The sequence below is a fragment of the Biomphalaria glabrata genome, chromosome 14 (genome assembly GCF_947242115.1).
Source record: "Biomphalaria glabrata chromosome 14, xgBioGlab47.1, whole genome shotgun sequence".
Classification (NCBI taxonomy): Eukaryota; Metazoa; Mollusca; class Gastropoda; family Planorbidae; genus Biomphalaria; species Biomphalaria glabrata.
Window position 1 is genome coordinate 36,515,061 of NC_074724.1, and position 27,784 is coordinate 36,542,844.

At 33.6% G+C, this 27,784-nt stretch overlaps 2 protein-coding genes across 7 annotated transcripts in view; both read right to left on the reverse strand.

The window, feature by feature from the left end:
* Positions 1 to 72: 72 nt before the first annotated feature.
* Positions 73 to 20,327, reverse strand: LOC106067298 (GA-binding protein alpha chain-like). Of its 6 annotated transcripts, none has more exons than XM_056010560.1 (10): positions 20,191 to 20,327; positions 13,188 to 13,343; positions 11,721 to 11,895; positions 10,635 to 10,788; positions 10,116 to 10,256; positions 9,264 to 9,476; positions 8,875 to 8,949; positions 7,600 to 7,683; positions 4,447 to 4,679; positions 73 to 2,648 (listed from the first exon to the last, which is right to left on the reverse strand). In XM_056010560.1, the coding sequence occupies exons 2-10, from the start codon at positions 13,337 to 13,339 to the stop codon at positions 2,370 to 2,372; spliced, it is 1,506 nt and encodes a 501-aa protein (XP_055866535.1). In that variant the 5' UTR covers positions 13,340 to 13,343; positions 20,191 to 20,327; the 3' UTR covers positions 73 to 2,369. The 6 variants fall into 6 exon arrangements, with proteins under 6 accessions (XP_055866535.1, XP_055866540.1, XP_055866534.1 ...); XM_056010565.1 differs by having other exon boundaries at positions 4,456 to 4,679; positions 13,188 to 13,346; XM_056010559.1 differs by having other exon boundaries at positions 13,188 to 13,346.
* A 6,769-nt stretch (positions 20,328 to 27,096) lies between these two features.
* Positions 27,097 to 27,784, reverse strand: part of LOC106067300 (homeobox protein BarH-like 2) — a 29,909-nt gene continuing 29,221 nt past the window's right edge. Inside the window, exon 4 of the mRNA XM_056009415.1 lies at positions 27,097 to 27,503. Coding sequence (XP_055865390.1) covers positions 27,252 to 27,503 — 252 coding nt within the window. The 3' untranslated portion in view covers positions 27,097 to 27,251. The remainder of the gene's footprint in view (positions 27,504 to 27,784) is intronic.

Consider the following 27,784-nt stretch of genomic DNA (forward strand, 5'->3'; position numbering starts at 1 on the left):
ATTTTCAGTTAAAATTTAATAATGCACTTTGCCTTCGTTATGGTAGAAATAAAAGTAACGATTCTAAAGATCTTTTTTGAGTCCCATTTTTTTAATTTCAGCAAATGATCCAAAACCATTTTCCCATTGACAATAAAATAAAGTCCATAGAACTAAATAACATGTTAAAATCCATCTTTGGTTCAGTCTGTCAACCTTAAAAGATTAACTTTACCATCATCATCACATTAAATGTAGCTCGCAATTACATTTATTTTCTATTTTGAGATTAATTAAAATATAAGAGCATGTTAATTTACTAAATACTACAGGTTCTTGCTTAATTTACTTAAAATATTCTCTGAAAAAAAGCTCATCCCCCAGAAATGTATTTTCATTATAATATCTGGTGATAAGTAAAAAGATTGGATCTAGATCTATTTAATCTCCTACTGCCATAAAACTTCATTTCAATGGGGGGATAAGGTGAAAACTTTGTTCCCATTGCTAACCTTCCAAATTGTTTCTGAAGCAGTAAGCTGAGCCGTCTTAATAAATCAATAAACAACACAATTGATATGAATATAATTTAGTCTATTTACAAGGAGCCAAAAACAGAAATCAAAGAACAGCATAACATGATAGAATACAAGATGATAAGGCAGCAGTTTCCAAATGTCATTGATACAATGTATTTAGAGGCAATGTTGACACATACAGAGCAATAGAAAATAACAAAAAAAGAGTAATGTCGAAGATAAACTTGCAATTTAAAATCTTACACCCCATATATCCCAAGACACACACAAATTATGTACACTTTTCCCACCAGATAGATTTAATGACCCCAGACACACATATTTAACACTTGAAAGACACCCAGACACACATATTTAACACCTGAAAGACACCCAAACTTCATATTTGCCAACAAATGAAGCACGTTCAAATTCCAACTATAAAATCAAACATCATCAATGGCACTGGGTCATTGATGAACTGCTGCCTCTCAATCATACAGCTCTTTAAAATAAAACAAAATGAGTGAAACATATGCTGGAGCCAAGCCAGCAGACATGTAGAATACAAAAGAATTCATTGAATGACCACACACGCAACCAAAGGCAGACAAAACAAAACTAGTCTTAACAAAGTGTACTCATACTTACAGCCTGTGAATAGCAATAACAAATCAATGTGGTAAGTTATTTCTTGGTTGCACACTAATAGTTCAGTGAGGGAATGTCCAGTAGTGTAACATTGGGATGAAGACAGGAAGTGCATTAAAACTATATACAACAGACACTTTGTATGTACAGTAGAAACAATAATCAGCTAGGTCCAACACATTTTTTTATATGGGTCATACTCAATAATATACAACATTTTACTTTCTATGTTAAATTACAACATAGCTTTAAAGGCTGCAATGACAAAAAAAAACAGCACTGATCATTTGGCATCACATGGCTATTTACATTCCATTTCCTGTTTTTCATTTGTTTCACGCTCGAATCGCATAGTTGTCAAGTAAGACAATGCAGATCTATGTGGGTGACAAACTGTTTATGAGCTAGCTAACAAAATGTATTGAAATATTTGAAATACACAATTCTGTCACTATAACTTGTTCTGTAAAGCCAAGTCAAAAAAATCTTTTATATCAAACGAATAGAAACATGTTTGTTGTCAAGAAACAATATTTTTTGGTTACACTACCACATGAAGTAATACTGAAAATTTAAGAAAAAAATTGATTTACAAGTCTAGTTACTGGTAATATGTCTAGAAGTAGATAGAATAATCTATAAGTTCATAAGTAGCGGTACAATGAAATTAACCTAATCTAAAAAAAAAAGTCTTCTAATGATCTGATGGGAGGGAAAAAAAAGTCTGCATGTTCTATTTTCATTTCACATTTTAAAACTTAAATTGCCCAGAGAAAAAAATTACACCAGTAATAATACTTGACATTTTTTTTTAATATTGCAGAATGCTTCTCTGAATAGAAGGCTTGTCTGAGGTTGGCAATCCAACAAATACTCTATTCCTAATAAAGTGACTTTTTATGTCCTATTTTAACACCCTACTTTAATCCCATTCTTTTCTTGACTTAAACTGTCAATTGAAAATGTATACATACAATGTATGCAAGTCACAGAAATTTTTTTTTATTTAGGAAATGCTGCTTTAGACAACATAAGGGGTATCTAATGAGAGAAATTCTATTATGCACTTCCCACAGGGTTTATAAACGTTTTGATGTACAAACTAGATCAAATACTTAGCTATGTACACACAACATCATACTGTGATTTAACTATGTACACATGAGAGACAAAAACAACATACATTCTGCTGTACACTTTAGCTTATACGGGTTCATATAGTCAATCCACCGTCTGCACCACTTGAGTTCTCTGTTCAATGATGCGAGATGAGGCAGCCTGTTGTTCTATCAATCTTGCAGCTGCGTGTGCATCAGATTTGATTGTGGCAATGTACGTATGAGAGTTGCGCCCTCGGATGTGATGGGCTTGAGGTGTGCGCCTCTCTACAACTGATATCTCTTCCGCCGTACCTACAAGTCGACCCAATTCTGCTGCTGTGTATCCTAGCAACATCTTCAAATCACAGACGAATTTATAAACAAATCTTTTCCCATGGACCTAAGGACAATAAAAAAAAAAATGTTGAAATAAAAAATTAAAGTGACAAAAACAATTCTAGGCATAAACTTAAAAGTCTCATTAGCTTGGAAAAACTGAACCAAGGTCAAGGTTTCCAACTGATTCCTAAAATTTATTTTTACCATCAGATGATGTAAGTACTGATAGTTAACAATAGACAATGTTCAGAAGAATTTTTTTACAAAATTAGACAATGTTCATAATAATGTTTTACAAAATGGCCACATTAACATTTGCTATGGCGCTTTCACTTGACATCTCACTGTCACACAATCTTCAAATAAAAATGACGTCACTGCCCCGCAGAAGTCATTCACACTTGTACCACAAGGTCTAATAAGTGAATGCCACATCCAGTATCATAAACATCCTTAAATGGCCTATATTTTCACATCGTTCACTCTTGGACACAGATTTCTCTGCTTAACATTCTGAGGAAAGGACTGTTGCTGCCTATCAGTCTCAAAGACAAAGTCTTTTATTTCACAAACTCAATCACTAGGCTAGCTTTTTGGCGCATCCAGTGGAAGTTTTGACATGCTAGTTTTTTTAAGGGTATATTAAAATTTTGTGCACGTTTTAGTACTGCATAACAAAATTGTCTAAACTCTACATTTATACAATGTACACAAAATCTAATGATGTCAATTAACTAGCAGTATTTGATATATTTGATATGAAGATCAACAGTCAAGCATTGAGATATTGTCATCATTATAGGGCAATTCTATTTCATTAAGATGACAAGAAGTTCAAGTAGGTGACTTTGACATTTTTTTAAATTAAGAGAAAATCTCCAATAGTGTGTTGGTGTATCAAAAGTTAAATTATGCAAGGAAATAGCATTGAAATAAAAGCTATATTTCAATTTGTTAAACAATAAGCATAGGAAAATACTGTTAAAGTATTCAAAATGCATATTGTTTTATATGCCAAAGCTGTACTTTCCAAGACCTTAGCAATTGTATTTTCATTGTAAAAAAATATGAATTTTCTCACTATGCCTGAGAGTCTGAGAAGATTTTTAACATAGCTGAATTCTACACATTTTGACAGTCTGAAAAGATTTTTTAACAAAGTTGAATCCTACACATGTGACAGTCTGAAAAGATTTTTAACAAAGCTGAATTCTACATGCCTAAAAACTCACAGTGCAGATCTATATAAAAATATATTTTTATGGAAATATCCGACTAGTTGGATTTAAAAGAATGGTAAAAAAAAAAAGTATGTTTATGACAATTTTTATGTTCAAATTTGATATATATATATATATATATATATATATTACAATTGTAGTCAAACTGAATTTCCAATTGTTTGGACCAATAAAATTATCTTTTATCTTATATTTTACATTTAAATTGGTAATGTTATAAATCTAATTAATACATTTTCATTCGAATCCAATGTTACCACTTAACATAGTGTGCATAATCTAGTTTTGAACACTTACACTTTAAACTAAATTAAATTAAATGTACTAATCAAGTCACATGTTGACAAATGGTTGTATTAGTAGTTATCAAAAATATCAAAATAATTTAACTACTGGTTTCTTGGCAAGTTACTGGCATTATGTAACAAAGGTTAGTATGAGGTGAATTGTGGCGATTTTTTAACATTTATTTTAATTAGTGAGTTACTGGAATTATTTGACAGTTAGTTGTATTAGGCTTAAGTTACAGGGGTTACATGTACAAGTTAGTTGTATTAAAGAGGTTAACTGTACAAGTTAGTTGATGTGACAGCAAAAGGAAAAGGAAGTGAGACTTACATTACGTACCTTTGCGATCATGTCTCCATCATAATAATAGCGTAGAGCACGAGATAGCTTTTCATAATTCATAGTGGGCTTATTTTTCCTCTGACCCCACATTTGAGCAACCACTTCTGGGTTCACCAACTTGAATTCTCCCTCATCTCCAACCCAGGCTATTACTTCACGGCACATTTTGTCTGTCAAAAGCTCCAGCAGAAACTGCCAGAGTTGAATCTGACCATTGTTACCTGTAAAGAAGGACTACATGTTACCTACACATTCTGATATCACAAGAAAACAAGAAATAGTCACAGGTAAAAAAGTAAACTTATTGTACTTTGGTGAATTCTGTGAATTCAAGTGATTTGTACATGCTACCTCTACTGCCCTGCTACAACTTTGACTAACTTAACTCTCGACCTCTCATACAACCTTACTTCAGGTCATACCTAGCTTTTGTTCACTATTTACACCTTCACACTCTGTAGTCACAAAATTCACCAAAGTACATTAAGGTACAATAAGTTTACTATTTTAACAATGACAGAAAGGCAGTATGATGACCACGCAAGTTATCAGTACTATTTCGCAGATCAGAATTTAAAAAAAAAAGGTTTAAGACAACACATTTTAGTAATATGATATTTAAAAAGATAAGAAAAACAGCCTAGTAACTTTTAGAAGATCTCTTTATATCAGGGAAAAAAAGAAACAGGAAATACAGCCTAGTATGTAAAATTAGAGTATTTCTTTATATCAGAAACAAGTGTATTGACTATCAGTATGATCATGTTTAGATCAGAAAGAAACAGGAAATACAGCCTAGTATGTAAAATTAGAGTATTTCTTTATATCAGAAACAAGTGTATTGACTATCAGTATGATCATGTTTAGATCAGAAAGAAACAGGAAATACAGCCTAGTATGTAAAATTAGAGTATTTCTTTATATCAGAAACAAGTGTATTGACTATCAGTATGATCATGTTTAGATCAGAAAGAAACAGGAAATACAGCCTAGTATGTAAAATTAGAGTATTTCTTTATATCAGAAACAAGTGTATTGACTATCAGTATGATCATGTTTAGATCAGAAAGAAACCAGGAAATACAGCCTAGTATGTAAAATTAGAGTATTTCTTTATATCAGAAACAAGTGTATTGACTATCAGTATGATCATGTTTAGATCAGAAAGAAACCAGGAAATACAGCCTAGTATGTAAAATTAGAGTATTTCTTTATATCAGAAACAAGTGTATTGACTATCAGTATGATCATGTTTAGATCAGAAAGAAACAGGAAATACAGCCTAGTATGTAAAATTAGAGTATTTCTTTATATCAGAAACAAGTGTATTGACTATCAGTATGATCATGTTTAGATCAGAAAGAAACAGGAAATACAGCCTAGTATGTAAAATTAGAGTATTTCTTTATATCAGAAACAAGTGTATTGACTATCAGTATGATCATGTTTAGATCAGAAAGAAACCAGGAAATACAGCCTAGTATGTAAAATTAGAGTATTTCTTTATATCAGAAACAAGTGTATTGACTATCAGTATGATCATGTTTAGATCAGAAAGAAACAGGAAATACAGCCTAGTATGTAAAATTAGAGTATTTCTTTATATCAGAAACAAGTGTATTGACTATCAGTATGATCATGTTTAGATCAGAAAGAAACCAGGAAATACAGCCTAGTATGTAAAATTAGAGTATTTCTTTATATCAGAAACAAGTGTATTGACTATCAGTATGATCATGTTTAGATCAGAAAGAAACAGGAAATACAGCCTAGTATGTAAAATTAGAGTATTTCTTTATATCAGAAACAAGTGTATTGACTATCAGTATGATCATGTTTAGATCAGAAAGAAACAGGAAATACAGCCTAGTATGTAAAATTAGAGTATTTCTTTATATCAGAAACAAGCGTATTGACTATCAGTATGATCATGTTTAGATCAGAAAGAAACAGGAAATACAGCCTAGTATGTAAAATTAGAGTATTTCTTTATATCAGAAACAAGTGTATTGACTATCAGTATGATCATGTTTAGATCAGAAGGAAACCAGGAAAAAAGATGGGACAAATGATTATGAACCCATTGCTACTAGGTCCATAACCTATGCAGTATCTCTCAAAATACTAAGCTAAGTGGGGTTTCTCCAAAATCACAAATAGAGTGATATTACAAAAAATATTGTAAAATAAACATCAAATAATATTTAAACATCTAATAATAACAAAATTACAACAAAAAAAAAAAAAAAAAAAAAAAGGAAATGTATGACCTTTATACTATATATAATTTCAATAAGTTTTTCCCCAAATGAATTAATAGAAAAAAAATTTAAAAGCCAAAAAGTGCTCAAGTGCCTGATCTTTTCAAAGTGGGTGAAATCACATTAATTACTGCTGGTGACCTCCAACATTTTTCAAAAGACCAATAGAGTTTATTAGTACAAACTTAAAGGGGAGTATACACCAAAACATTATGTTTACATATAAAAATGTGTTATGAGCAATTACTGGCTGCCACCGTCCATGAGGTCTACTGTTCTGCATATCTATTTGTTTTAGTTACCATTAGTTCTATCATGGCATCATATACGAAAAGCTAAAAAAAATCTAACTTCACTGTCCTCACCAAGGTTATCTATTTCAGACAGAGTTTCCATTTGGTCAATAAAACTGGTCAAAGTATCAGTTCAAGAATTTGAAGATACATTGACACTAGTCTATATCTAGATCCATTGTTTACTTCATTATTTACCTCAGAATCTGACTACATCTTAGTCTAAATCTTGTGCTATCTTCTCATGATCAGTGTCTATATCAATTTCATCTTCATTTTCAGATGTATTTAGTATATATTTGTGATAAGGGGTCTAAAAATTGAAAAGTCATTGCACTATGAAAAAATGTCCAACATAGCTAAAGAAATTAAAAATCACCCAATTTTGAAAGTGCTTAGATATTAAAGCAGAAAAGCAAAGTTTTTTTCTTTATCAAAAAGATCCATATATATCTACTTTAAAAAAATATCATGTGATGTGGAGGAAAACAAACTACACAAGTTGTATTGTGGAGAGATAAGGTTAAAAACAACAAGCTAATCAAGTGCATACATTATAATAGAATTCAGAGAGTTTAATGACAAACCTGTTCTATTTCCAGGAGACATTCTCTCTTCTCCAGTAATTCGAGGTGATCGAGGGCGATGCTTCCCAACTGATCTCACTCTACCTAGAATAACAAAAAAACTTATGCAAATGATTCCAACCATAAATCTGTCATTCATAACTTTCAAATGGTTTTAAGTTTCTATCATGACAGTAAATAACTTCAAATACAGAACTGATTATATGTTCTAATAACACAAATCTTTTCTCAAATTTTCATTTTTTCGGACACTCTAAATGTGTACATTTTGTCTGAAAATGTTTTTTCTCTTAATTCAAACCTTCAATAAATAGTTTTCCCTTGTCAGTTCTATGATAAGAATGACTGCATTTTTAAACTAAATGATGGGCAATAGACTAAACAAATTAAAAAGTATTGCGACTTCTAGTTCTAAATCTAGATCTAGCTTTAACTAGAAATGTAGATGTAAAATGATTTTAAGGTGCAAACTATTTAAGTCCTAAGGAGGTGGAGTGGACTGCAGGACTTCATAAGGCAAAACTAAGTTGAGAATGACAAAGCCATTTTAATACTTAATAATGGATTGGGGGAGGGAGGGGGGGAGTAGTAGAGTTTTTCAAGTACACATTTCTTTTTCTGTTAGTTTCCTGGGCTTTAATGACTGAAATTAACATCCACAGACTTTTCACGGCTGTGTGCAAATTATCTTCACTTGATTATTATAGTTTAGATCTAGACATTAGATATATCCATTCATGGAGTTTTCAGACTATGTGCAAATTACTTCAATAGATGTATATACTAGCTTAAGCCTATGCAAACAATTCTGGCCAACAGTGTAGGTCACCCTTACTGTGGATTGAGGGCCCTTAGGGGTGTAAATGTTATGCTGGTAAATGACTATAGACTAGATCTAGCATGTCTTTAGTTGAAGCAATGAGAGGAAACAAATTATTTCTTCACTGCCTGCAGTGAAATAATGACAGGTGAAATTCTGACTCAAGCACACAAATGGGTTAGATTACATGTGTGACTGGTAAGCTCATAACATAATCAGCCACGCAGTAGATTGTAAAGCCTAGACATGCTGCCCTTTTTTTTTCTCAATTTTAAACAAGAAATGAGCAAAATCATATGTTCAAAAAATATTGGGCAAAAATTTGAGGAGAGTAGTCAAAATTTTAGAATTCCTGCAAAATTTAGGAGAATTGAAGGACATTTTTAAAAATATTTTAGGAGCGCTAATGGGTCCAAAGATAAACAAAAATGTGTATCAACTGTTTGACTACTTACCATATTTTCCTTCCCCATCTGTTGTAGACACAGTGATTGTAGTTATGGCATGAGGAGTTGGTTGTTGCATCACAGCTAAAAGACACAATAGCCACATTAGTAACAACAAATAGAGAAACTAAAAATTAAATAACAACTAAATTAGAAAGAGAGTAATTTCAATAAACTTAAAGCAAACATGCCCAAACCCTAAAACCCAGAAAGAGAAACACTACAAAAGTGTAAGGTGTTGAATTTGAAAATAATTAAAAAAAGAAAAAAAAAATTGTATACATCTAGTTTTTAACTTGATGCCTTTCAAAAGAGAAACCTTACTTTCATGATTAGAATTTAAAAAAACAATTCCAGTGAAACCAGAACCCATCTAAAGTGTGTCAATGAGAGCTTACCCACAAATTTACACTTCCTTAAGAGTTCTAAATGAGTCCAGAATATATCCCCTGGGTCATTCGGAATGTGCCGCACAAATTCAGGATGTGTCATAGCACATAGCTGCTCGCCATTGAAATTGAAGGCATCGATGTTGACATTCTGAAGACGAAACTCTTTAACAGCCCACTGTATCCAATGTTTGACATGGAGTTCACTCCACTGAGCTGGGTCTAGACACATCAGAACAAAAATAATTAGTTACAATATTTTTTTTTATACTTATGCCAACAAAATGTTATAAAATGTACTATTGTAAGTTAAATCTAGATTAATTAGCCATTTAGATCTTGATTCTAAGTCTTTAAGTCTAGTTTTCAAATAACTCCGAATGTGTAGATGTAGATCTAGATTTAGCTCTATTTTTCTAGTCTATAATCCTTGTCCTTATTAAAATGTATCATAAAAACCAGTGTTAGAAACATTGTTGTGAAAAAATTGTTTTGGCATGATTATCCATGACAATTGAAAAAAAATGAAGCATAGCCTGTACTAGATCTAGGTCAGTTAAAAGAGGAAGATAATAAATTAATTTTGCAGGGTTTTTTTTTCAGTTGACATTATAATAAATAATGAAAATAACATTTTTTTTTGCTAGAAATGGACTTCGTAGAACAAAAAGTTCTGATACGGAATAGTAGGCATGCCTGTTTTTACACAGAATTAGAAACATGTTAACTTTATTCTAATTATATTAATGAAAAATCATAAGCCTGATTAGTATATCAATTTTCTTAAATCCACCATGTCAGACTTATGCAACATTGTAAGGCTGATCATAGTAAACCAAATAAAAAAAAATAAAACCTCACCAAAAGGAATTTTTAATCGCTCTTGATCTCTTCGAAAACTTTGATCAACTATCCATCTTGTGACATTCTCTGATTCTTCAGGTAGCGGGATTACAACTTTGGCATTCTGGGATTGACTGGACTGAAGTGCTTGTTCTGCAGCTACAACAAATATAAGGAATAATTTAGCAAATGAGTATGTAATGGCAACATTTATTTTTTAAACAAAAGTAAAAAAAAGTTTATAGCAAGCAAAAAGCAAATAAAGTAAATATAGAAATTATTCTATACATTTGTAAAACCAGTTGTTTTTTTTTGTTGCTTTGACATTTTCCTTGTTCCAACTACAAAAAGTAAGGCCACACCTCAAGCCTAATGGGTCAAATACATTATGACAGACATTGAAAAAAATTAGGCACTATTTGCTTGCTAAACATGACAAGGTACTAAAAAATCTTAGTTGTACTACAAGAATTGTGATAATCTGTATATATGTCTTGAGAATGTAGTCTGTATTATTTCTATCTAATAAGGACTTACCATATTTCTCCTCCACTTCATCCTCTGCAGTTTTCAAAATATCTAAAATGTTTATCTTTGGTATGACACCAGGCTGGGATTTGACCTCAAGGTTTATCTGCACCATCCCTTCTCCATGGACACACTGATCTACTAGACTCTTACTGCTGTCCAACTGTTAATTAAAAAAAACATATTCAAACTTGCATTCAATATTAATGTCTTTTATAAAGACTTACCCTGTTACCCTATAAGGACTTACCCTGTAGACTATCAATAACTAGGTCTTACCAGCACTTCTTTTTTTTTTCCTTGTATGCTCAACAATTTTTTTTTTATTTAGAGCATTTGCCTTGTTGCAATTACTACAGAAACTATTACTTCCAGATAATGCAGATTTCATAGATAAAGTAACACCCTTAAAAATTATCTAAAACACTCTGGGTAACATTCGGAATACACACACAATTTCATGCTGATAAATATGCAGAATGCACACACAATTTCATGCTGATAAATGTGAAGAACAAATCATACAACTATTTTTGTTCTAGCTAGAATAACCCAACATGTTCGTTTGTTTTACATGTTTTCAGATGTTCACATATTTCGCATGACCTTGGCAATACTATGCATGAGCAAAGAATAGTTAAATTACAGGCAGAAAATATTAGACTAAAGTGATATATTTTCTCAATGTCAGAAGGAAACAATACAAGAGTTCTTTAGTTCCATCAATCAGCTAGCATGTACTGACAAAACATATAAATCTAAGTCCATTGATTAATAACTCTAAATCTAAGTCCATTGATTAATAAATCTAAATCTAAGTCCATTGATTAATAAATCTAAATCTAAGTCCATTGATTAATAAATCAAGTAAACCTGGATGCATTAGTCTGCAAAGGCATGTAAGATTACACAATATTTTTTACCTAAATCATGCTACTTATAAATAGCCACCATTTAAAATTGAAAGTTGGGACTTAATTTTATGTTGATGTCATTATTTTAAAAAATAAAATACAAATTACTATGGCCTTGTCTAAGCTTCTGCTAGAAAGACCTAACAGTCTTCAAAATATGAATACAAGCACGGGCATTTACCTCAATGGAGTCTTGTAAATAGAATTGGTGGTCTGCCAATGAACACTGTAACCTTATCTCAAGCAGTCGTTTCAATGTTGACAGGGGCTCTGCAATGTCCATATGCTGAATGATCAAATTCTGATACTGCGGAGGAGGTTGCTGAGGCTGGACAATCTCTTCCTCATACACTATTCTGTAATACAACAGAGAAACAGAGTCAGTGATAGCAAAAACTGCAACATGACCAACATTTCAAACAAATAAATGATATCATTATAATAATAGACCCAATAATTTAATATTATAGAGCTATAAGATTAGAGTTTCTTGAAAATCAATGACCAGTATTGATATCTTATTTTGAAGCAAGAAAATAGAGGATATATTAAAAAAATAATTTATATACACATCCTTTATTTAACTTCAAGAAAATAAAAAAAGTGTCTAACTGAACAATCACAAAATCTACATTGATATAGAAAATTAATGTTTCACTAATTAAATATAAACATCACAATTTTTAAAGCCCTCATTATAAATTAAATTTAATTCAAGAACAATATGTTTTTTTTTAATAAAAGTTTTATAATGATTCATGAAATGGATATTGTACTTAACAATTCAATATCAATACAAAAATGAAGAGCACTAGATAAATATAACACAAAAGTAAATGAACGACATTTCTCTAGTTCAGCTCTTTCCAAACGTTTTGTTTTCAACAAGCACAACTCGACCAAGACCAGTAAACTGAAGTACCACTGTCAATGAAGTTTTAATTTTTGCCCATGGATGTTGTTTTGAAGAAAAAGGGATTATAATCAATACAATGACAAGTGTTAACTGCAATTTGCTCCAAAAGTGCACATTTTCTTCTTAGATAGTTCTTTCAAAGCTGTTATTATGATATCAACAGAAACAACTGTCTGAATATCTGTTTTGTGTTTCTTGTACATGTGTTCAAACTTTTCTGATGAATTTATTCATCATGGCTGGATACTGCATACTGTAAAACAGTTAAAACTGCACAATGATTGGAAATGCCCCTATCTTTCTTGAAAAAAAAAACAAACATTATAAACAGAACAGAAGAAATGACTGCTTTAGAAGCCAGATGTGACATCAAACTGATAAGATACTGGTATTACTCAAATTTTCTGAGTAATAATTAAAAACAAAAGTTTAATTATATGTTTCCTTTTCTAGATTATTCCCATATTCTAGAGATAAACTTAAGAATAGAGAAAAGAATAAAAGAGAAAAAAAAGGAAACATTGCTTCATGGAAAGTAAGCAAAAGTACCACTTGGCCTGGCTTCAAGTGCCACAGTTTGAAAAGTTCTGCTAATATTGAATTGTATCGTCCTAATTGCCTTTGGATCTAGATTTTTCATTTCAATCAAAATTTAGAATCCTTACAAGGCATCTAATTTGTGTTGTCCTGTTACTTTAATTTTCTGTTGTTATGCAGTAATATATATCTTACCCATCATCAAGACATACTTCCTCTTCAGTCTTCTGACGTTTGATATCTTGCACTGGAATTTCTGTGACAATCTCTGTAATAACCTCAGCCTCGGATGGATGAGACCCCTCAGCTACCACCTCCATCAGAGCTGGGGATGCAGCCCTTTTCATGTTTCTGCTTAAAAATAATATACATAAAATATATGAGTGCTCCGTATTGCACATTTTAATTTCCAGTAAATTAGCTTTTGTTATTGTTTGAGTTTTTTCAAAAATTAATATTATTTTTTTATGTTTTTTTTTTATTCCCTTCTTTTCTTCACAATACATTTATTGATGTCAGTTAGTACCTAATCATTATGCTATGAATAAACCCAAATGGATATACATTAAGAACATTGTGGTTTGGCTTCATAAATAAAAATAATAGACCGTTTCTAAAATAAAGAAAGTGTTCAGCAAATTCATGAAAATAAACTAAAATGGGCTTAAGCGAAATTAAAACAATTTTAACACCTCTATCATTTTTGTTAAATTCACTTTAGGATTTTTTATTTATTTTAGAGACATACAAAATGCTTTAAAAGCTAAATAATACAGAAAAAGTTAAAACAGTATTATATATGTTTTGTTATTTTTAAAAAGTAAAACATAAATATTTTAAAATAAAAATACAAACACTTTAATGTAAAGTAATCAGAAGCCAAGATTCTCAAGAATAATGTAATTTTATGATACTTTAGCTTATGCCAAGAAATAGTATACCTAAAAGCACAGATTTTACATTTTTAATTGATTTGGTTAAATACCAACCAAAGAGAAAATAATTTAATAGCAATATTAATATAAATAGTGTATGGCACAAACCATTCCAAATTAAACCAGATAAATGGGGGAGGACAAGTTGTTGTTTTTTTTAGTTTTTCTCTCGTTTTCTACATGTCTACTTTATAGTTTATTTCTTCATAGCTCTTCTGTTAAATTTTTATTCTCTTTAAGTGCATAAGTTATTAAGTTAATTGAATTTTTTTTTATATAATTGTCAGAAAATTGTGCAAAAATGTATTCTCCATAGTAGTCTATAGATCCAGTATGTGTGTTTTTTTTAAAATAATTTTGTGGTATAATGTGGCTTATGCGCTCTCTGGTCATGGTCACATTCATATATGCTTGCAAATCTTGGACACTAATGGCTGCCAAACTAGAATGGAGGATCCAAGCAATGGAATTAAGATGCTACAGAAAGATCCTAGGTATCTTAAACAAAGACTGTATCACGAATGAAGAGAATAGAGACTGGGTTACTACAGCGATTGGACCCTATGATGACCTGCTAACAACTTTTTTTTATTTAAAAATGCTAACTGCTAACTGAAACTCTACGGCCATATAACAGGGTCCTTTGGGCACACAAAGACTTTCCTTCAGGGTACAGTATCAGGAAAAGAATAAGAGGCAGAGAAAGCGATGGGAAGACTACATAAAAAAATGGACATGCCTGTCATTGAAAGAGATTATTAGATTATATCTGAGTCTTAAGACCATGGTTCATACAACTTTTGTGAAAATGAATTCCAGACATTTATCTTATGTTTTCCAGACTTACTAACAGTAAAAAGGATGGCTACCTGAGCATACCGTATGCGCTCTGGACTGCTGTATTCGTGGTCTTGGGTTCAAACCCTGCCAATAACTAACCCCTGCCGTCCTGTGGGAGGTTTGGACTAGGGTGTAATAATAATTTTCAATTATGAAGGAACATACGAAACAAGGGGGAAAAAAAGTTACTAATCTTGTAGCACTTAGACTTGTGCAATTTAATATATACAGTAGGCCTATATAGTTTAATAGGCCTAACTTAGTTGTAAAATCTTATTCTAAATCTCATAACTAGTCCAATAGTTTTATTATTTTTATATAGATTTTTAGTGGCTTAAACATTAGATGTATACTAGTTAAAAAGTAAAGACTTATTTAGACTAGCCTAGGTTAGAGGGCCTACCTCTAGTAGGCCTATAATTCTATTGTAGGAGATAAATAAAGATCTAGAGTTAGAGTAACTGTATTGAAATTTAAATTTAATTTGTAATAGTAGCTTAATTTTACTTATGTCTAATTCACAATAGGCCTATGCCTATGTCAATATTGACTTGTTTTTTGTTTTTTTTTAAAGGGTAAAAATTGATCACATTGATATCTAGATCTAAATCTATATCATAACAAATACTAGATTATAATTATAGATCTATAATATTCTATATGCTATGTATGCTAGATCTAAATCTAGACTTAGTTAGATCAAGTCTAAATCTAGTAGTAGACCTAGTATTCTAAGTCATTTTAGTTTTTTGAGTTTAGACTCAAATCTACATTCTACATTGAATAGATTTTGGGGGGGGGGGGGTAATCGTGCATAGATCGAGACTAAATCTAGTCGTAGACCTAGTAATCTAAGTCATTCTTGTGGCCTAGTCTTTTAGTTTAGACTAAGATCTAGATCTATATTGACTAGATATAATATAACTTGTTTTCTTAATTTAACCGGGGAGGGAGGGAAGGAGCCAGGGGAAGAGGGGGCGGGAAGGGAATCGCACATAGATCGAGACTAAATTCTAAATCTAGTAGTAGACCTAGATCTAGTAATCTAAGTCGCGCATAGATGAAAACTAAAGCTAGTTCTAGACCTAGTAATGTAAGTATTGTAAGTCATTCTAGAGGCCTAGTCTTATAGTTTAGACTCAAGTGCGCATAAACAGCTGCCAAATAATTTACCTGGAAAACTAGGGGCCTTCGATGGGAAGTTTTACCGATCTTATAGGCATATTCTATGTTGACTAGATATATTGCAATATAATTTGTTTTCTTTAATTAACAGGAGGGGGGTGGGGGTGGTAATCGCATATAGATCGAGACTAACTCTAGGCTAGTAGAAAACCTAGATCTATTAAGAAGTGGGGCATAGATCAAGACTAAATCTAGTAATCTAATAGACCTAGAACAGATCTAGATCTAGCAATGAAAGTCGTGCATAGATCAGACTAAATCTAGTAGAAGACCTAGATCTAGTAATCTATCTAAGTCGCGCATAGATCGAGACTTTTAAATCTAGGTGTAGACCTAGATCTAGTAAGTCATTTTTGTGGCCTAGTCATTTAATCATTTAGTTTAGACTCAAGATCTAGATATTCTATGTTGAACTTGACGTCATTGACGAGATATATTTGTTTTCTTTATTTAAAGGGGGGGGGGGGGGGGAATCGCACATAGATCGAGACTAAATTACTAAATCTAGTAGTAGACCTAGATCTAGTAATCTAAGTCGCGCATAGATGAAAACTAAAGCTAGTTCTAGACCTAGTAATGTAAGTATTGTAAGTCATTCTAGAGGCCTAGTCTTATAGTTTAGACTCAAGTGCGCATAAACAGCTGCCAAATAATTTACCTGGAAAACTAGGGGCCTTCGATGGGAAGTTTTACCGATCTTATAGGCATATTCTATGTTGACTAGATATATTGCAATATAATTTGTTTTCTTTAATTAACAGGAGGGGGGTGGGGGTGGTAATCGCATATAGATCGAGACTAACTCTAGGCTAGTAGAAAACCTAGATCTATTAAGAAGTGGGGCATAGATCAAGACTAAATCTAGTAATCTAATAGACCTAGAACAGATCTAGATCTAGCAATGAAAGTCGTGCATAGATCAGACTAAATCTAGTAGAAGACCTAGATCTAGTAATCTATCTAAGTCGCGCATAGATCGAGACTTTTAAATCTAGGTGTAGACCTAGATCTAGTAAGTCATTTTTGTGGCCTAGTCATTTAATCATTTAGTTTAGACTCAAGATCTAGATATTCTATGTTGAACTTGACGTCATTGACGAGATATATTTGTTTTCTTTATTTAAAGGGGGGGGGGGGGGGGGAATCGCACATAGATCGAGACTAAATTACTAAATCTAGTAGTAGACCTAAATCTAGTAATCTAAGTCGCGCATAGATGAAAACTAAAGCTAGTTCTAGACCTAGTAATGTAAGTATTGTAAGTCATTCTAGAGGCCTAGTCTTATAGTTTAGACTCAAGTGCGCATAAACAGCTGCCAAATAATTTACCTGGAAAACTAGGGGCCTTCGATGGGAAGTTTTACCGATCTTATAGGCATATTCTATGTTGACTAGATATATTGCAATATAATTTGTTTTCTTTAATTAACAGGAGGGGGGTGGGGGTGGTAATCGCATATAGATCGAGACTAACTCTAGGCTAGTAGAAAACCTAGATCTATTAAGAAGTGGGGCATAGATCAAGACTAAATCTAGTAATCTAATAGACCTAGAACAGATCTAGATCTAGCAATGAAAGTCGTGCATAGATCAGACTAAATCTAGTAGACGACCTAGATCTAGTAATCTATCTAAGTCGCGCATAGATCGAGACTTTTAAATCTAGGTGTAGACCTAGATCTAGTAAGTCATTTTTGTGGCCTAGTCATTTAATCATTTAGTTTAGACTCAAGATCTAGATATTCTATGTTGAACTTGACGTCATTGATGAGATATATTTGTTTTCTTTATTTAAAGGGGGGGGGGGGAATCGCACATAGATCGAGACTAAATTACTAAATCTAGTAGTAGACCTAGATCTAGTAATCTAAGTCGCGCATAGATGAAAACTAAAGCTAGTTCTAGACCTAGTAATGTAAGTATTGTAAGTCATTCTAGAGGCCTAGTCTTATAGTTTAGACTCAAGTGCGCATAAACAGCTGCCAAATAATTTACCTGGAAAACTAGGGGCCTTCGATGGGAAGTTTTACCGATCTTATAGGCATATTCTATGTTGACTAGATATATTGCAATATAATTTGTTTTCTTTAATTAACAGGAGGGGGGTGGGGGTGGTAATCGCACATAGATCGAGACTAACTCTAGGCTAGTAGAAAACCTAGATCTATTAAGAAGTGGGGCATAGATCAAGACTAAATCTAGTAATCTAATAGACCTAGAACAGATCTAGATCTAGCAATGAAAGTCGTGCATAGATCAGACTAAATCTAGTAGAAGACCTAGATCTAGTAATCTATCTAAGTCGCGCATAGATCGAGACTTTTAAATCTAGGTGTAGACCTAGATCTAGTAAGTCATTCTTGTGGCCTAGTCATTTAATCATTTAGTTTAGACTCAAGATCTAGATATTCTATGTTGAACTTGACGTCATTGACGAGATATATTTGTTTTCTTTATTTAAAGGGGGGGGGGGGAGTTTCGCGCATGCATAAATAAAATAAATCTAGGCCAAAAACTTTCCAACCTTTGGTAGCCTAACTGAAATTTGATCGACCATCTAGATAATATAGACTAACAGCAGTCATAATAAACTAGTTACTAGTCTAGGGCAGTCTCGGACTAGATCTATTACTAAATTTGATTAAAGTCTACAGTACACCGTCTAGAAATTGGCTGGCATTTCATCGACATGCTGTGATTGCGTGTGCTTTCCCCTATAACAATAGATCTAGTAGGCCTAATGGAAGCCTCTATGCCCAACTAGATCTAGCGTTTTACGGGTTACTTCACCTGAATGACATTGAATTAATTATTTTTTTCAAATTCCAGACTTTTTCCAGACATTTAACCAAATTGCCTCGAAAAGTAGCAATTTTCCAGACTTTTTTAAGACTGAAATCTGAATTTTAAAATTCCAGACTTTCCAGACCGCGTAAGAACCCTGAAAGACAGAATGGAGAATGATGTTCAACAGATCTTGTGCAGTGCCCCAACAGGGATATAGGAGAAGTGTGGCCAGTGCCAGACAAGATTCTGAACAGTAAAATGGTTTAGTCCTGTTAAACTTAAGTTGAGGCATAACTACTATTAGTAATTAGTGAAAGCGGCTTCAGCTTACTGGGTTCTATAGTCATAATCTTCTGATTCTTCTGGACTTCACCTTTTGCTTGTTTAAAATTTAGGTATTTAAAAACATTTAATTAACAACCAGAACCTCTATAGTATATATATATATCTACATTACATAATATTTAACTTATCAATTCTTCACAAAGTTTAAAATTTAAGTAGATATAAAATTATAAATGAAAATGTTAGAATTATATAGATCTAATCTAGTTTTTATGAAAATATTAATATAAGTAAATTATAAGAATCTAGAATGTATTACATTTTGATTTATAATTATCAGTACTGAGTAAAATCATAAAATGTAAATCATAGACTAGTGACTAGACTATCTTTTAACATAGATCTATATATCTAGTAGATTCTGATAGTGATAGATCTGTACTACTACTGACTACTGTAATTGTTACTTGATCTACATATGGACGATGTGTTACTTGGACTTGTGTTTATAAAATTCATTGTCACTGTCACTGTGTAGACTGTAGTGTGTGCTACCATTGAATTGATTGAAATTATCATTGCTTCTCGATCTAGGTCAAGTTATAAGATTTCGACCTAGCACCTACACTCTAGTAGATCTACTAATATATAATTATATTAAATATAGACAGACTATAGATTGTAGATCAATAGATCTATTCTAGATCTTTAGTAGTCTTTACTGTCTTTAGTTTTGAAATGTTAAAAATACCCATGACATGCGGTGGCCCTGACCGACAAGACGAGCTTCGAGCTGTACTTTAAGTAGGCCAACAATGCAACCAAAATGGCGGAGGCAAAACATGTAGTGCGTAGGTCATAAACATTTTCATATGTTTGTTGAAATGAATAATAAGTAATTTTAATGAAAAAGACATAGCAAAAGTCAAAAAATAAAATATTGTGATGTAAAGGAAGAGGAAATGGTCAAATAAAACGGATGTTTATGAAGAATACTTCCGGCCTAAAGTCTCCACGTTCAACATCCTGTTTGTTTGACTTGTCAGTTGTCTTTAGGGAGACTCAGACCACAAGGTCGATAAGACAAGCTAACAAACCCTTATGGAGTATACAAATTACGCTAATTATTTTTATAATTCATAATATAAGTAACAATGTAAACTTACCTTTATTCTTAAAGAAATCTTTGAAATTAAAAAATGTAAACAGCGGTTATTTTTTTTACCGGAAATCTAACAAACGGAAATGGCATCAACTCCACAATGTCTAGGCTCTCGTTTCACGTGACTACCAAAGAACGCAGCTCCAGTAATAATATGACTGCGCATGACAGAGCTATTTTTAGTTTTGTTCAAATATGTGGAAAACCACTGTAGAAGAAAACCATAAAAGTTTATTTGATATAGACCTGGGGGGGGGGGGGGTAGAAAGCCATTTAATTATATAAAAAGATTTATACACATAGGCCTAAGCTTAATAAAATCAGAGCCGGATTTGCTGGTCAAAGTTCCTTTATAATATTATCGAGTATTTTTAAAAAAGAGTTGAAAAAGGTTTCTTCGAGAGTTGTTTTTTTTCCCGATTTTTTTTTTTTTTTTATGGTTAATAAGACGGTTTCCAATGGCGGATTGAAAAGTTTAATTTACTAGAAATAGAAACAATAGAATGCATAAGAAAATATTTAGTTTTATTTATTGTAAAAACAGCAAATAGTGGTTATACTGGCATTTATATTGTTATAGTAATAACAATCGTAGTCAAACTGAATTTTTCATTTGTTGAACCAATATAATCATCTTACTTGTATAAAACACCTAGATATATAAAAAGAAAGGTCTATTTGAGGAATGAAGAATTTGTTTCAGAAAGCTAGATGAAGAATTTTTTATTTATTTTTTGTGGGGGTGAAAACCAGTTTTTAGTGTATCGCGACGGTCATGAAATGATAGTATATACGACGGTTAGTTATCTTTATGAAACGAAATGCAGTGACAAGTATGACTATCTCACGGGCTCTCTTCCTGAAGAAAACGCGTTGCTATGAAGGTTTGTCGTCTTTGGGTTGTGGATCCTGACAGCTAGTCCAACCGACACCTTCGATTATAGGTCACGGTCCAACTAAACCAAAACAATGATCCATGCTGTCCAGTGGGATTTAATGCGTTGAAGTTGCCCACTAAAATACGCTTAGGCCTATTTGTTTTGGCTGTTTTATTTGTTACAGCGTAGAGTTTCTTCGATGCTGTCAGGGTTGGGACATAAGGGGGGGGGGGTCTTTTTGGCAATTATACATGAAAAGATCATCTTAAATATCTAAGATCTAAAATGATCCATTGTATGAAAAAAAAAAAGATTATATCAGAATAAAATCATTCGAAGTTCTTTTACACGGTATTTCTCCACCTTCCTATTCTCGAATCAAGTTGAAACTTTGCAAAATTATTCATTGTCGATTACTACACATGAATTATTATTTTTCTTTTAAATATACTAAGCTAAAAGAAGATGGATGTGCGCTCTGGACTGTTGTTCGATGGTCCCGGGTTTGATCCCTGCCCGTTGCCATCCCCCATCGTTCTGCGAAACATCCGAAACATTTTAAACAAAGGCAGATAAGACTTCTGTATAGATTTAACAATTTCCCTAAAATTTATAAACTAACAATAAACTTATGAAAACGTTCTGATTTTATAAGAAACAGTTCTTGAATAGCTCAGTGGTAACACGTCGGCCTTCCATCCAGGAGTCCCGGGCTCGAGTTCAGCATGTTCCAAGAGGTGTTACTGATAGTGATATGCTTAATGTAAATTCAGGGGCGTAGCTAGGAATTTTCCATCGTTTGGGAGCCCGGGGGGGATGCTTGACCTCTTTGGGGGCCCCTGCATTTTGCGTAATATTTTTTTTTAATGTAAAAAAAACACTCATTTGGGGGCCCCCACTTTAATTTAATTTTCAAATTCTCCCCCTCCTCCCCCACCCTTGCTACGCCACTGTGTAAATTTCAATTCCCTGCTAGGTGCGGGGCCCAATCGGAGAAATCGGTCGAATCGTCCTAAGGCAGGCGCTGCATCGGGTCTATAGGCTCGTTTTGAATACTATATCCGAGGTACTGGTCGTTAGCCTCGGCGTTCTTAATTAGTCGAAGATGTTCTTGCATGGTAGGGTCGAATTTATCAAGCATCTCAACCAAACCTAAAAAAAATGACAGTTGTTTGGCGCATAAAGCTTCTCATTTCTCCCACGAAATGCGCTTTTATTTTTTATTTTTTTTATTGCTAAGACTGCGTGCCAACGCAGTTTTTCTTCTTGTCTAATTTGTTATCCATAGCGCTACCATTGGAAATTCTCAGAGCTTAATCCAACCGAGCTTACACATTCGTATAAGTATGGATGGCTGCCTGGTCGTGCGGTATGCGCTTGACTGTTGTTCGGTCGTCTCGATGGTCTCGGATTCATACTTCATACCCTGCCCGCTGCCATCCCCCGTCGTCCTGCGGGAGATTTGGACTAGGGAGAAAATTATCTTCAACTCTGAAGGAACATCCGAAACATTTAAAACATTTCATAAACATTTTAAGGTGATTTACAGAAGCCCTGTGCTGCTGAATTTTATTACCAAAACGTTTCCAATCGCAGCAGCTTTCGTTTGCTAATGGACCTCATTCACCAACCGTAAACAAACAACAATTAGCCACGTGGTGCTCTATCTCTTCTATATAATTTACGATCTAATGTTTAATTCATGATGGTTGTCACGTGACAGTTTTTTTTCGTTGTTTTATCAGTAAGATCACGTGACTAAATGTTGTTTGTTTACGATTGGTGAATGAGGTCCATTGACCTCCAGTAGCTCTCGTGCCAAACACCTTACAAGGAAAAGAAAATAGTGCATACTGCCTTGTCTCTTTGGTGTAAGAACAAAGTGTACGATACAGTGGTTCATTGACTTTCGCTGATCCGACTTTCTAATGAAAAAAAAAATTCCTCCGCGTTTTGTTTTTGTTTTGTTTTTGTACCCTGAAACACTAGTTTTCACACGGGCAAACGATGTATATGCACCATAGCCTATTGAGAAAGAAGATGAATACGTCATCGTCAAACTTTTTAGATGCTGATTGGCCGAAATAACTATACGAGCTAGGCCACAGTACAAAACAAGGAATCCTTCTCACAAACCCTCATCTCCTTTTTTTTTTCTATGACGGACTAAAGTAACACTCTATTTAGCTGATTAGAATGTACAGGTCATAAGATGCCGTCTTTACCAAAACTGATCGTATTTCGTAACCAAAAATGTCGTGATAAGAGCTTACATTGTAATTGTTATAATATAGATGCTGGTAAATATTTAGCAACAAGTCCTAGTTTATGAGAACTGGTTTTCGAATCTGACGGTGACAAGGGAATCGCGGGGCGCCCCTCACCGTGACCTCCGTATCGAAGGCGCCGCCCTCACACGGGCCTGTGGCGGTTGCCTCACTTGCCACTCCCTTTGTCCGCTACTGGCTCAGGTTGACTATTGTAGATGTAGTCAAATGGAATTTTCATCTTATCTTATATTATAGATTACTGTCTGTCAGGGTCAGGTATGGTGAGAGTGATTGTGTTATTTCTTTGTACTATTTAAGTATGAAAGAGTTATATCCCTTTGTTTATTTCTTCTCTCTCTCTTCCCCCCCCCCCCCCCCAAGGCATGAATGTAAAATGTACACGTGATGTTTTTTGAATGGGAGTTTCCCTTGGTTGATAGAGTGAAATTGGTAGTTAGTTGTATTATGTTCCTGGACTGGTGTTGTATGTATACAATATACGTTGAAGTTGATGTCATTATTTGTGCTCTTTGATTTCTAAGTAATAAAGTATCATTATTAGTCCATGGATTTAGTGTTATTCTGGAGTTGGAGTTAAATATATTTAGTAGTAATTGTTCCTAATTGTATAACCATTATCAAGCTCCTATCGAGCCACAGGAACCAACTCCAGCCAAGCCTAAAGTGAACCCTGACACTGTCGTTACTTCAAAAAATAAATAAATAACTACGTCCTACGCATTTCGGGTGTCAATCTAGTCATGCGTGTTAATCAATGACTTAAACTTTGCTAGGTCGTTGGTTTTCCTGGCTGATGCAGGCAATCCATTTCATTCTCTAACGGCACTGTTTGGATTAATAAAATTATCATATATTATCTTAAATATAGTACTATGCTAATAGGTCTACTGCCGTGCAGTTGGTGTTATTTTATTAGTCTTAAGGGGGTCACAACATAAACAACAATTGGTCGACTACAAACAATAAACAAAAGAGCGAAAAGAAAGAAAAAAGGCACATTGAATAGTATTGCTTTATAAACATATTGCATCAATAATAAAAATAATAATTTAATTATAATTAAAAAATCCGGCCACAACAAATACAACTAATTCAAGATGAATCTATATTTGTAACTAGTTTTATCTATTAATACATTTTATAAATTTAAAGAATATATCTACCATCAATCTAGAAAATCTAGAACTATCACTAGTATTTATATACTTTTTAAAAAATAGGTCTATCTTCAAAAGTATGGTCAACTCTCCATACATCGGCCGATTACCACTAACTAATTAAGACATACTTTTTTTCCCAATAATAGACTATTTGGGTTATTTTTTTTTAAACTGTAAAATGAAAAGTTCCTAAAGTGTTTATGGATTAGCCATAAGTCATAAACGGTAGCTTCTAGTTCTCTCAGACAAAACCAGCACAATTTTCAAAATCGTACTATTTTTTTATGCGCTCGTATCTATCGCAGATGGTTATTTATTAGTATCAAATGCTGCTTCCTACTAGTTCCGACTAGTCCTAGTACTGCACAGTCACAGTTTCAAGTCCAGTCTAAGATACACTCATACGGTCATTCCTAATTCCTTGTTATTCCTTTCAGTCAAGCTTAGACCATCAGAACTGCTTTGATTAAATGTTTGGCATGAGTTCTCTTCCTTTCTTTTCTTCGTAAAATCTGTGTGAATAAAAATACCCAGCCCCTCCAGACAGAATTCAAATACATGTCTACCTTCTTAAAATGAACTAAAACTAATTAACTTTGTTTACAAAATCTGAACACATTTGCTAGGTTTATATCCTCGATTGCTAGGTTAATATTCTCAACTGCTAGGTATGTTTTACAATAGATCTGAAGATTTAAATGTGACCACGCATGAAACTCATGGCTTTGATTATAGATGTATAGTCGACCGGCGGCATAGCATACGCCGCTATTTTGCAGGGCCGGTCTTAAGTGACCGAAGGATCCGCACTTTCATGAAACCCGCGCTAATTCAAGGTGTATAAATTATTAAATTAAATCATTTTATAACTTAAAACAGATTTCCCGCGCACTCCTGCCGATTTACCGGGAGCTCCTGGAAATCTCCCGAAGTTGCAAAATATACGAAAAAGTCCTTAAAATATACGGAAATACATAGAAAAAAATTGTCATTTTGGGGTGTCATTCAATATGGAAAACGTCAATCCTACGCGCTATTAATAAAAACGGCATTATGCATTAGCCGTAATTGTGTAATCAGGTGAAAGAAGCTTCTCGCGCCTCAAACTAATGAAGAATTACTTGAGGTCAACAATTCTCAAAGATAGATTGAAACATTTGGTAATTCTTGCTATTGAGCGGGATCTATATGGGAAATAGAATTATTATGATATACTGTATGACTTTGCTACACGCAAGGCTCGTAAAGTAATTCTGTACGTAGTAAAGAATGAATAAAATTCAAAGACGAATTTATTTTCTAATACAAACTCTTAAATTTGACTTATTGTCCGCTTCCCTACCCAAACTTGGCCCCGCGAAATCCGTTTCGAATAAGGCCCCACAATGCTTAAGTCCGGCCCTGCTATTTAGTGTTTGTAAAATGTTTTACATGTTTCGGATGTTCCTTCAGATTTGACGATAGTTTACTTCCTAGTCCAAACCTCCCGCATGGGATGGGAGCTGGCAGGGTTTGACAGTCCAGCGCGCAGCCATCTGTAGCGAGCTGTGAAAACGTGTTCTCCCCCCCCCTCTTGTTTTTTTTTCGTGGGGTGACTATCCGCAGAAATAAGAGAGTGATCTTCCCATTTACTTCTCGTCTGACCTGATTAGGGAAGAAGAGAATTATATATAAAGATAGCCACACGAGATGTTGCAAATGGAAGAAGCCTAGTTTCTGATGGTAAAGTGTCACAGACTTTATTATGGATGACTGAGCTTACATTTGTTAATGTAAATAACAATCGTATATAAAGAAGAGTTTCTGTTTCTGGTTGGGCCTAAATACAACACAGATTGATTCAGATACCATAAACATTCAAATATCCCATGATTTGCAGTTTACTAAACTGAACTACAATGGCCGAGTGGTAAAGCGCTTGGCTCACGAATCGGAGGGTTCCATGTTCGAATCCTGCTGAAAACTGGGATTTTTAATTTCAGGATCCTTAGCGTCCACCCAGCTCTAATGGGTCACTGACATTAGGAGGCTAAAAGTAAGGCTGTTGATCGTTGTGCTGGCTACAAGGCACCCTCGTTAACTGTGGGACACAGACAACTTTTACATCGTCTGCCCCATAGATCACAAGGTCTGACAGGGATAATTTACTCTTTTACACTGATCTACAGAATCACCAGAGTGATCTTTGGTTTCGGTATATTTTTACTTGACAAGACTTTGTTATAATCAAGCATGTGGTCAGTGGTCAGATGCTTTTCATGATAAGTTTACATTTTTGGAAAAAAAAGGGATATATAACGTAAGGTATATATAACATATATATATATATATATACAATTTTTTTTATAGAGAATTTGATATCAATATATACAAGAATAGATTATTGTCAATGTTACATTTATGGCTTAATATGAATTTTTTACAAATGTGATGTGATCTTTTAGAAACATTTGAAGTTCCAATATAAATGTATGCACATTAATGAACATTAAGAGGCACTGAAACATCCGTTATACACTTATACAAATTCATAAACATTCAGAGGAATCAGAGCCATTGAAATATCCAGTATAAATACAAATTAAAGGGCATTTAGAGTCATTGAAACATCTAATATAAATGTATACAAATTAATGGACATTTAGAGTCGTGTAAACTTCCAATATAAACGTGTAAAAATTAATGGACATTTAGGTGGCTATCGAACTGTAAAGTTCTACTCAACAGATTTCAACACTAATGGTCAACTGTATGTCGTAGGTCAAGTGCGTGGACATCTTTAACTGGCTGTGGCCCCTTCAATGACTGCATTTGTCCAAAGCTGGCTTCCTCTTGTTCCGCCGTGGAAGGTGACCCCAACGAGCTGACGTCATCGTCGAATGCAGCGTCGTCAACGTCTAGTTCAGAGTCCGCGCTGCCATCCAGAGAATCTTTCTTAGGGCGACCTTTTGGCTTCGTGGGCGCTTCTTTGGCTCCTTTCTGGAGGACCTGCCAAACAGGACACAAAGTGGATCAAGTGTAATAGTTATTTTCTGATTTCCAACCATAAAATTTTGTGACTTAGTGAAGCGGTGATTACAAATGCCGCTAATCTTATAAAGTTTAAATAATCTCTATTAATAAATCTTACAGCTACTATTATTATTAGTTCTATTTTAAATGCTCTTCCAAAACGGTAATTAACCCTAGCAATGCCCTAATCAGGGCCGGCCTTAGGTCTAGGCAAAAAAAGCAGCTGTCTAGGGCCTCCGATTAGACTAAAAAAAAGA